This window comes from Monodelphis domestica, chromosome 3, assembly GCF_027887165.1.
Source record: "Monodelphis domestica isolate mMonDom1 chromosome 3, mMonDom1.pri, whole genome shotgun sequence".
NCBI lineage: Eukaryota > Metazoa > Chordata > Mammalia > Didelphimorphia > Didelphidae > Monodelphis > Monodelphis domestica.
Window position 1 is genome coordinate 449,716,774 of NC_077229.1, and position 12,218 is coordinate 449,728,991.

The 12,218-nt window shown below is 34.4% G+C and overlaps 1 protein-coding gene across 1 annotated transcript in view; it reads right to left on the minus strand.

Annotated features, from left to right (window-relative positions):
- The window catches only part of OXCT1 (3-oxoacid CoA-transferase 1), a 176,924-nt gene that overhangs the window by 93,569 nt on the left and 71,137 nt on the right, over positions 1 to 12,218 (minus strand). The window contains exons 8-9 of the mRNA XM_007487410.3: positions 5,652 to 5,759; positions 4,576 to 4,684 (exon numbers count right to left, since the gene is read on the minus strand). Coding sequence (XP_007487472.1) covers positions 4,576 to 4,684; positions 5,652 to 5,759 — 217 coding nt within the window. The remainder of the gene's footprint in view (positions 1 to 4,575; positions 4,685 to 5,651; positions 5,760 to 12,218) is intronic.

Consider the following 12,218-nt stretch of genomic DNA (forward strand, 5'->3'; position numbering starts at 1 on the left):
ACCAGGAAAGGGGGAGGGGCAGGGTGTTGGTCCATGTAGCCACATATTCACACTAATCGTATGAGAAGACAATGAAACAAAGCAAAATGTATTATATATGTGTGTGTGTGTGTGTGTGTGTGTGTGTGTGTGTGTGTACATATATATATATATATATATATAAAACCTCGTGAGAATGGGAAGTATGGTACTACTTAGAAAAGACTATTGAAAAAATATTTTTTACATTTCTACTCTATCTTCCTTGTAATATCAAATATTACAATAAGATACATCATGACTTGGGGCATCCAGGAGATGCAGTGTATAGACTGCCAGGTCTGGGGTCAAAATCATCTTTCTGAGTTCAAATCTGACCTCAGACACTCAGTTGTGTGTGATCAGGGGAAATCACTTAATCCCATTTGCCTCGGATTTCTCATCTGTCAGAGGAGCTGGAGAAAGAAATGGCAAAGCACTCTAGGATATCGGCCAAGAAAACCCTAAATGGAGTCACAAAGATTCAGACATGATTGAAATAACTGAACAACAAATGTTATGATTTATCTTCCTATGTGACTCAAAAATCCTTATGGGGGAAAATGCATCAAATCTAAAGTGTGTTTTACCCTAACATTTGGCTTAGTAAGCTCCACATATGGGCCTCTACAGTATAAATGAATCATGCATTCATGGCAGGAATGAAAATCTTATCTCTCTTTTTTTAACCCTTCCATCTTAGAATCAATACTATGTATTGGTTCCAAGGCCAAAGAGAGGTAAGGGCTAGGCAATGGCAATTAAGTGATTTGCCCAGGGTCATACAGCTAGGAAATGTCTGAGTCCACTTTTGAATCCAGGCAACATTCCATCCACTGAGCCACCTAACTGCCTCCATATCTATTTTAACAAACAAGAGATTTGCTTACAAACTGCCTGAATTGGTAGATATTGGAATAGATGACCTCCTGGAGACTCCAGAATTATGTAAGGTGATAAGCCTGTCCACTCTGCTCAGCTTTCCGACAAGATCATAAATTGACCACTGGAAGGAATCTTTAATAAGGAAATATTATTTAATTTTAGCCTTTTATAACAGTTACCTATTTAAACTGCTCATTTTACAGAGAAGGCAACTGTGAGCTTAATTTAAATGACTTGCCAACACACACAAAGCCAGCATTTGAATCCAAATCTTGACTCAAAATTCAATATCCTTCCCCCATTCCCTCACAGCATCGTCATCCTGTCACAATTTGTTCCAGTCTTATTTTAATACCATTTTGAAAACTATAATATTTTTCACAGTGATTCCAAGTGACTCAAGAAATCCCAGTATTCATCATAAACAGGTATAAATCAAATAAAATTTTATGATACAACTTGTAATAGGAATAGATCTCATTGAAGTATGAGTCTATTTCTGCTTTCTTTGTATTCTGCTATTTGTCCTGTATTTTTGCTCTATTCAGTCAATCAGATACTATGATGAGAGCCAGAAAAAAAATCTATGTATTTTGTATTTAAACAAACTAGTTATTGTAGGAGGACCATTTGTATCATCTGGCTTATGAATATCTTTCATGGGCAGTAGAGTAATAGAGAATACAGAGTACCCAGATGCTATTGTTCCCTGCTAATTAGTGTTATTATACAGTTAGTTCTCAATTATCCATGGCAAATCATTTAGAATCTAACAGCTGGGGCTTCAGAAAAGGCACAGTGCTTAGTTTTCAGCTCCTGACTTGAAATTCCCACCTCTATTACTGATTCTTAATGGAGGCAGAGGAAGTTTTGAAGACAGTGAAGTGCATGAAGAAAGGGGGAAACTTAGAGGGCAGGAAAGGAGACACAGTCTACAAACAAGAATACACCCCAAATATTCACAGCTCCTAAGAGAGATAAGAAAGGGTGGAGAAATCAGCCAACTTTCAGAATTTTACATTAAGTTTTCAGTAAAGTATTTATTAAAATGATTATCTGGCAATGCCAAAGACAGTCCGATTGGTACCTGCTTAGCACACAACTGTGGTCATATATACTTCATGAGAAAACCGACATTACCTCTGTCAAGGTCTCACCCTACTTAACAACCTCCATCATCCCTGAATCCTCTCGTTCTACCTCTCCACATAATCCATCCACTCGTCAATTCCATTTCAGCCTCTGCCCGATCTGCCCCTTCTCCCTACTCACACCCTCAAGTTGCCTCTTGCCTGGATTATTGTAGTAGCCCCTTAATGGTGTCCTTGCCTTATCTTTCCCTTCCTGACCCAACTTTCTTTCCACCATCCTTCAGTCAGCTAACAAAGTGATTTCACATCATGTCACTCCCCTGCTCAACAAATTCCAATGGCTCTCTATTACTTCTAGTCTTCTCAGAACCATGTCCCCAAACAGGACAGGACTTGCTTATACAAAAATATTCATAGCTGCTCTTTTTGTGGAGGCAAAGAACTGAAACTAAAGGGATGTTCCTCAATGGGAGAATGGCTGAACAACTTGTGGTAGATACTGGTGATGGAGTACTGTGGTGCTCGAAGGAATGATGAACAGGATGATGTCAGAAAGAGCCGGAAAGACCTCCATGAACTGATGCAGAGTGAAAGGAGCAGAACCCGGAGAACATCGTACACAGAAATAGCAATATTGTGGAATGATCAACTGTGAAAGAATTAGCTCTACAGTGATCCAGGACAATCTGAAGGACTTGGGACAAAGAATGCGATCCACTTCCAGAGAAGGAGCTGCTGGAATCAGAATGCTGATGAAAGCATTTGACTTTTTCAATGGTTTATTTGGGTTTATGTTTTGGGGTTTTGGTTTTATAAGACTACTCACTTATAGAAATGAACAATATAGAAATATGTTTTGCATGACAATACACATATAACTCGGACAGAATCTCCTGCCAACCAACACCAAGAGGGGTAAGGTAAGGTAAGGTAAGGTAAGGAAGGAAGGGAGATAAGTTTGATCATATAACTTAGGAAAAAGAATTGTACCCCAGTACTGAGCATACCCTTAGACCCAGCAATACCACTGCTTTATCTGTATCCCATAGAGATCAAAGAAGGAAGAAAAGAATCCATACACACGCAAATGTCTGATTGTTCCTCACATGTAACATTCAATCATCATCTTTGTCTTTAGAAACCCTAGTTTTCTTAAAAAAAAACAAAACCCTCAGGTTTAAATAGAGGTATCCTTCTACATGAAAACTTTCCAGAACACCCTACCTACTACTGGTTCTCTCCCCCACTCAAAAATTTTTAAGCAATTTAAATTAATTTTGTATATACTTAAGTATGGACATTTTGTCTCTCCCAATAGACTGTAAGCTCCCTGAGGGTAAATACTATTTTATTTTAGTCTTCATATCCCCAAGGCCTAATGCAGTAACTGGCATATAGTATATCTTGAATATTTTATATTTTATTTAATAATAAATATCTGCTGTTTGATTGAGAGAAGTTATAGCAGCAGTAATTAGATTGTTAGACTCAGGGGTCCTAGATTTGAATCCTGCCTCAGGCTGATCCTAGTTATATGGCCATTGGTGAGTCACTTTCCAGATCTTCAGTTTCACAGGAAGAAAGAGCCAGAACTGGACGGGGGCTGAGACGTTAACCCTCTTGTTTTGCAAATGGGAAAACTGAGGCATGGAGATTTTAAATGGCAAGTATAAGGTCACACAATTACTCAGTGTCTGAGCCAGGATTTGAATCTAGATCCTCCCAGCCTATATCTTGTGCTCTATCTCATTATACCATAAAATCTCTCCTCAGCTATAAAACAGAGGCATAATGCCTGCACTACCTATTTCACAGCATTGTTATGAGGAAAATATTCTGAAAATCTATTTTTATATATTATATTTATTATATAATTTATATATATATTTATTATATAATTTATATATAATTATAGAAATGCAAAATATTTATTTTTATCATTTGCTTTTTAGGCTTTTTTTTGGTTTAGAACTGTGATTTCATTGATACAGGTATATCTCAGGATATTAACTTCTTCATCTATCCATATTTGCATTCCTTCTATATTCTGTCAGTCTTAAAGAACTGCCTTAAGCACTGGGAAATTAAATGTCCTATGGTCAGGCAGCTAATGTGTCAGAGGCATGACTGAATCTACAGATCAATACAAGGGGAAAAACCATATGTCTGAAACTACAAGGCATGTGGGTAATAAATTGACAATTCCAACAATAAATGAGAAATTTTCAAGTAGCCAGAAGAACCTCCTTCCATTTTGAAGGAAGGACAATTTGAATACCCCAGTTTTAATCATCACCCATGAAAAATAAAATAAGGTAATGAGAAGAACATATTCCAAAAAGCAAAAATGTTCAAGTTAAGACACAAAGTAACATATATTGTATAACTGAACCTGGTCATTGATTCAAAAATCGACAAAAAACAAACAAACAAACAAAAACACATAGAATAGGTGAGTTGAAGTTATAAAGCACACAGAGGGGAAACCTTGAGTCATAACATTAAAATAAAGACTTTGTTCACACAAGGCAATCAAATCTAGTGCTATTTTGTTACTTCATTCCCAACGACTAAAGGATACCATACATGCCATCCTCAAATTCCAGGGCTGCTCGTTTGATGATTCTTTCTCTTACATTATCTCGAGATTTTGATTTGGCTTTCCCATCATCCTTTCGAACTGACAAACGCTTTAAAAACAAGCAGAAATTAAAATCCCCATTATTATAATAATCTTGCATTTTATTATTGGTAAAAGATAAAATTTCAATTAATGAAAAAGTATTTAGCTCTTTTCCATAAGGAGTTGACATTATGACTTTTGATATTCAATTAAATTGAAATTAACCAACATTAATTAAGTGTCTGGTATGTGCAAGGCTCAATGGATAGAATGAAATCAGGAAGACTTTTCTTCTCCAGTACAAATCCAATGTCAGACAGCATGACCCTGTTTGCCACAGTTTTCTCATCTGTAAAATGAGTTAGAGAAGGAAATGGCAAACCTCTGCACTACCTTTGCCAAATTTTTTTTTAAATGGTGTCATGAAGAACTGGGCACAACCAAAAAACAATTGGAGAGTTTAAAAAAACAAAACTGAGTCAGGACCTGCCTGCAAGGAGCTTGCATTCAGCATACAACATATATACAAATAAACACAAAGAATACATAAAATGTAGCACAATTTCAAAGGGGTTAGAGCAGTTATCAAAAGGATTCAGGTAGAAATAGCAAAGGAAATAAGCTTTGAAAGAAACTGGAGGAACAGACAGATAATACAGTGGATAGAATACCAGGCCTGAAGTTGGAAAGACATGGGTTCAAATATGGCCTCAGATACAATGAATCTGTACCTTTCATTATAAATTTCCCCAATAATAAAAAACAAACGCACTTCAGGCCAAGGTATTAAATGATGGTGGCTGACTTTAAAAGGCTGTTTTGTAGAGAGTATTTCATAAGCATTATGTTATATATGTACTTATATACATATATAATTTTTAGGTACATATCTTCACAAATCCAGAAAAAAATAACTATACCTAAAGCCTCAAAAATTCCATGGGACGGAAGCATTGGACACAAGGTATACTGGCCACCTCCCTCTCCAAAAACCCTGTAAACATTTGGGCAAGAAAACATGCCAAGTTGAGTACCTCAATTCTTTTTTCATATGATTTTCCCTTTATAAGGCGATGAACATAAATCTTGGGAATATGAATATCTTCTGGAGCAAATGATCCAACATCAACAATTTCTTCAACCTAGACAGAGAGGGAAAGTAATAATCAGATAACAGGATGGTTAGAGATTTATTTTTAAAACTTAAAATTAGTCTCTAACCTAAGTTGTTAATGTATAAACAATTGAATATATAAAATACCTAACAAAAGAAAGAGAGAGCATAGCAATTTTGGGGATCCCCAAGTTGGAAAAATGGCAAGTAACAGTTCACATCTAGATATGCGGTTTACAAAATGTTATCTTCATAACAATTGTATAAAATACATAAGGAATAAATCATTGTTCACATTTTACAGTTCAGAAAACTAAGAATTGGAAGGGACCTAAGAGGCAATTTTTCCAACTTGGGGCTGAACAATCAAATGACCACCCCAGGGTCACAGAGTTTATTAGTTAAATGTCAAAAACAGGTCTTTAACATAAGACCTTTGGTTCTAAGATCATTTCTATTTTTACTATATTTTATTATTCCCACATCAACTATACAGTTCATCTATAAATTAACTGTTTTTTTAAAATTATGTTTCTTCCCAATTACATGTAGATACATTTTTCTAACAATCATCTTCTAGCACTTTGCGATCCATGTTCTCCTCCATTCCCTTTACCAAAAGATATCATAAAGTGATACATGTTCTATTATGTGATATATATTTCCACATTTGTCTTGTGAAAGAAGACACATTGCTTATAAATTAACCGTTAATATGCATCTCAGTAGAACTATGGTCCATCCATTCTAGAAAATAATTTAGAACTGTGCCCAAAATGTTATTAGATTGTGTATTCCCTTAGGCTCAAAAATATCTCTCCTAGGCTCATACACAAAAAAGATCAAAGAAAGAAGAAAAATGATCCAGATATCAAAATACTTATAGTTGTTCTTTTGGAGATCATCTAGGAGGCACTATTTATTGCTGGACCTAGAGTCACAAAGATTGGAGTTCAAATCTGGCTTAAGACACTTAGTAGCTGTGTGATCCTGGGCGAGTCATTTAACCTCTATCTGATTTGGACTCTTTATCTGTAAAACAAGGATAATAATAATAGCTACCTTGAAGGGCTATTTTGAGTATTAAATGAGATAACTGTAAAGTGCTTAGTATAGTATCTAATCTATTAAAAGTGTTATATAAATATTAGCTATTATTATTATTTTGTAGTAATAAAGAACTGGATACTAAGGGAGTATCTATCAATTGGGGAATGATTGAACAAATTTTGGTATATGAATATAATAAAATACTATTGTACCATAAGAAATGAAGAAGCTGTTTCAGAGAAACTTGGTAAAGCTTTGATTGATGAAAATTGATTGATGGAAAGTGAATGAATAGGGAAAACATTCATACAAAAATGTTAATGCTGTTAAAAGAAGTAACTGTGAAATACTGAAGAACTCTGATCAATGGAGTGAGCAATGTTGATTCTAGGGAACCAATGGTAAATACTATCTACCTCACCAGAGAGAAGGGATGGACTGAATTTATAAAAGAAGTAATACATTTCTGGAAATGGCCAATATGGCACTTTTTTTCATTTGAATATGAATTTTTGCTGCAAGGATTTGACATCCCCCCCCAGCAGAATGTGAAATAAGAGGGAATGAATACTTAACTGAAATACAATGAAATTTAATTTTTAAAAATATGTACATACATTAGAACAACAATATTATCTAAAAAATATTCTAGCAGTATAGATTCAATTAAGTTGCATGATCTGAATCTTTGCAAATAACAACTTAAATGTACAAAACATGATAGCACATTTTCCATACTCAGACTTCCAAAATTAAAGGACAGATTTTGTCATATAAATAACAAAAATCAGTATTAACTCCAGTCTGGACAATTACAGAGGTTTTTTTTTCTTCTTTAATTAAAGTTAGATCTCTGCTTTTCATTTAAAATTGAAATTTTAAAATGACTTTTTCTCCAAGATTATTATTCAAGTCCCTCACTTGAATAAAAAAGAATATAAAGTTCCATAATTCAAACTACTATTGTAAGACTGGCTGTTTGTTTTGTTTTGTTGGGGAGGGGGGAAATGAAGTCAAGATAAAAAGAAATCATTTTAAAAGGCTATAAACACAAATTTATATAAACAAAAAATATAAACTCCAAATAACAAATATCTGGAGGAAGTCAGTTACCATCACTCCAGAAACAATCAAACTCACTTAAATAAAATCCCAAGAAACATTGTCCTTGAAGATTATAAATGTTTGGATAACCATCAAGCAGCATAAATGCTAAAAAGTTAAATATCAACTAGAAGAAAGCCTTTACTGGCAACAATAATGGAGCATCATCATCATCATCATCATCATCATCATCATCATCATCATCATCATCATCATCATCATCATCACGAGCTGGTTTGGGCAAAGGAGAGTTACATTCAACTGAACCTCCCACTCTCTTAAAGTGAATTCTCCAGATTATTCTTCCAGTGGGTCGTTTTAAAAACAGTACCACATCCATCCACAAACTATTAAAGAACTGAAACACCATATTTACTCACTCATTCCTCACCTTTAAGAGATGTTTACTGCTAAAATGATGCAAGGAAGCAGGAAATCACTTTAGTAAAATACCCCTGGGCAGCAGTAATAACATGGGCAAACACTTAGGAACAGCCTATTCCAGTCATAATTACTGCTCTTCTCTAAGGGTATACTTAAAAAAACTGTTAAACCTCTTCATACACTCATTTTTTTTATTTTCAATGGGAAATAGGTAAAGTTCCTCCTACACTCACCCTACCTAAGGCTTCAGAGAGATTCCTTCTGGAAAATTAAAAGTGTTTGCCTGGGGAACATAATAAGAGGAGAGAGAAGGAGCATATTTCCTTTTCAAATTAGGGGGAATGAGAATGTACATAGGAGGAAGAAGAGAAAATATCACTGGAGAGTTACTTTATATTATTAATGGTGTGTAAAGACAGGTGTACTAATACTCTACAGGAAGAAGAGAAAATACCACTGGATGGTTACTTAATACTATTAATGTATGTAAAAACAGACGTAGTAAAATTTTTCTACAAAAAGAGAAAATACCACTAGAGCATTACTTAATACTATTAATAAATTTAACAGCATGTCTACTAAAACTCCACTCTTGAAAAAAAAATTGACAATACCAGAAAATGGGCTTATTTCAAAATCCTCTGAAATATCTGTCCAATCAGAGAGGAATGCTTAGATAACAGTACGTTCTGGATGTTCATTTCTTTTGTTTCCAAATTGTCTCTTAATGAATACCAATAATCACAGCTCTGCCATTTACTGTGTGATCTTGGGTGAATCATAATTTCATTTGGGGATCAATTTCCTCATCTATAAAATTAGGACATAGGTGTCAATGGTCTTTTCCAGCTTTCAAATCTATGTTCCCATGCTCTCTCATGTTTGAGAAGTAATTCTTAAGAAAAAAATAGAATTTGCCTTCTCATTTTGTGTTTTGAAGATTAAAGAAAAAGTTGATGACTACCTTTTCTTGCTAGGTTTTGTGGTTTGGGTGTTTGCTTGTTTGTTTTAACCTAACATTTCTTTCTCTCTTCAAAATATTTGTCTTCTTTCAAGCCTCAGCTCAGTTCCTACTTCCTCATCTGATATTTAAGTTTCTCCTCACTTTTTGGTATTTACCCTGCCTAGGAGTTATCTTCATCCTTATAATCCTCAACAACAATTCTTGGGATTTTGGTGAGGCTGAACATATCAATGGAGTGATGTTAACTGACTTCTAGATCTTTGTTACTTGGGAGTTCTTTAAGTTCATTTCCAAATCAGTTTCTTTTTACCTAATTTTATTACCCACCCCACCCCTAGAACCCAACTCCCCCCAAAACAAAACAAAACAAAAACAACTACAGATACCCTTCCACATTGTGACTTTCCCCATCTCTGTTTTACTAAATTTAGAGTAGGCATAAAAAATTAAATGGGAATTTGGGGGGAGTTTTGCAAAAAGCATAAATGATAAGCAATGGCCAGCAGAGAACACAGAAAAAGTTTTAAAACTCAGAAATGCATAAAAGCCCCATAAAATAAAAAAGAAAAAAATTCATACTTCTCTGATATAAAAAAGAGGACCAAAAATTTTATGTGGGTTTTCCAAATTCAGTAATGCCAAGCCCCTACCTCACTTGATATAGGAGGGTTACCCTATAGTTTTTAAATAGCAGTTTGACTTGCATTATATTCTTACAAAATGTAATCATAGAGAAATCATAAATAAAATCTATAAATAATATAAACAACATATAAATATGCCTTAGTAAGTGGCCTAAGTAATAATAATCATGGGGGAAAAGTAATTTTAATATTTTTAATTTGCTCTAGGAGAATTTACCTTATCCCTCTACTTGCTCTTATTCTTCTTCAAATTTCTGGTATTTACTATTCATATCCTTCCAGCAGAATGTAAACTTTTTGTGAGCAGGAATTATTTCATCTTTTTTTCCTTTATATCCATAGCACCTTGCACAGTGTTTCACACACAGTGCATACTCAATAAAGATAATGACAATACAGTTTAACAAATGGGTGCAAATGGGCAGGATGTGGACCAGAAATCAAATCTGGGATCTAGTCCTAACTCAGGTATTCACTAGATATCTAAAATTAGGAAAGTCATTTTACCTATCAGAAAGCCATTTTTTATCTCTTCTAGGTTAATTATCATTTGTCTAATGGAGTTGAACTCTATGATTCCTGGGGTCCATCTTAGCTCTGATGGGGCATCTTTTGCATGGAATAGAAATATATAAGATATTGTGTCCATCAACAATTTTTGACAGCTTCGTCCAAAAGCAACAATAAATTTTAATTTAATTTAATTTAAATGAGAAAATAAAATAAATAATAAATTTTAAAAATTTATAAAAACACAATTCTAGGTCAAAGAAAGGTAGGTAGATGGTGCAATGGATACAATGCTGAGTCTGAAGTCAAGAAGACTCTTTATTTCAAATCCAATCATAGATATTTAGTAGCTACCTGACACTGGGCAAGTCACTTAACCCTGATGGCCTCAGTTTCCTCATCTGTCAAATGAATTGGAGAAGTAAATGGAAAACCACTTCATACATCTTTGCCAAAAAAGTCTCCAAAGTGAGGTCACAAGGAGTTGGAAAATGATTCAACAACAAAGTGTAAAAAAGTTTTTAATCATCAAAGAAAACCTTTTCTGTTGCTGATAGCTCCATCATTGTTTTTGCCCCCTTGCTTTACCAAATGAAATAATGCCCCAAACCACCAAATCCAGATAATGCCTTATTTTTAAAAGGGCAAAGATGGCATATTTCAAAACAAATGGCACTAAAGAATGTGCTTTGTTGGAATATTATTTAAAACAAAAAAAATTAAGCATCCCAAGGCTGCAACTAACTGCAATTGATAAAACCAACATGAAAATATCCTTCAGGGTGAAGGACTTACATGTAAATTAGCTGTTATCATTATAGTATATCTCTCAAATAATATCAACATTTAACTTTATTGAAAAATTCCCACGTGAAATCAAAGCTTTCTTAGGATTAGTTACCAGAATTAATAGCACAAGGAGAAAATACTTAGAGGGAGAAACCAAAAAGAAAACATATGTTTTCTGACAATCTGTGAAAAAAAAAAGGTGAAAACTGAAGAAGCAGAAATATATTAGTTCTGGAAGCTGAATGGACAGGAGGCTTTATCATACTAATTTTTGAGATCCTGTGAAAGAACAAAAACAGATAGCCAGAGATATTTATGGTATAAAACTTGGTGGCGAGGGGGGGAGTACATCTATGCTACTGAAAATAATATGGGGTCAAGTCCAAGAGGAAAAGAAAATGCAAAAAAAAAAAAACAACAAACAAACCAGTAACTATGAGTTCCCCAGGAAAAAAAGACAAGATCTCTCCCCCCTGCAAATAACAAACACTTTAAGGTTGAGATAAATACCCACTTATAGTATTAAAGGAGGCAAAATGAAGGATGCCACAGCTGCCCGGGTTCTGCATTCCAGAACTTAGATAAACAAGGTAGCTGGGAACAAGAGAGACTTTTCATTGGTACTATGTATAGTTCTTCTCTAACGCCATCTGGTACTACCCAGAAACCCAGACACTTGAGACTTCTCTAATTAGTACATGTCTTCACTTATTAACAGGAAAATAGAGGCTAGGAAATGTTAATTGTTATTGATTTGAACTTCATTTTAAATTATCCTTTATTGTTCTTCCTCCCCAGGCCTTTTTATGATTCTGAAAAGATTTTGTTAACCTTTTGACAAGGATAAAAGTCATCTTCCTTACTGAATGACACCGTTATTGCTTTTATTTGACAAATACTTATTTATAACCATGATTTTCTAAGGGAAAAGGGGAGCTACACAGCAATAATTTTCTTCCTTTTTTTTGTTGTTGTTTTGGAGACAACACCATCCATTTTAACTAAGGAAGTAACCTAAAACCTGAAGGTCATTAATAAAAAA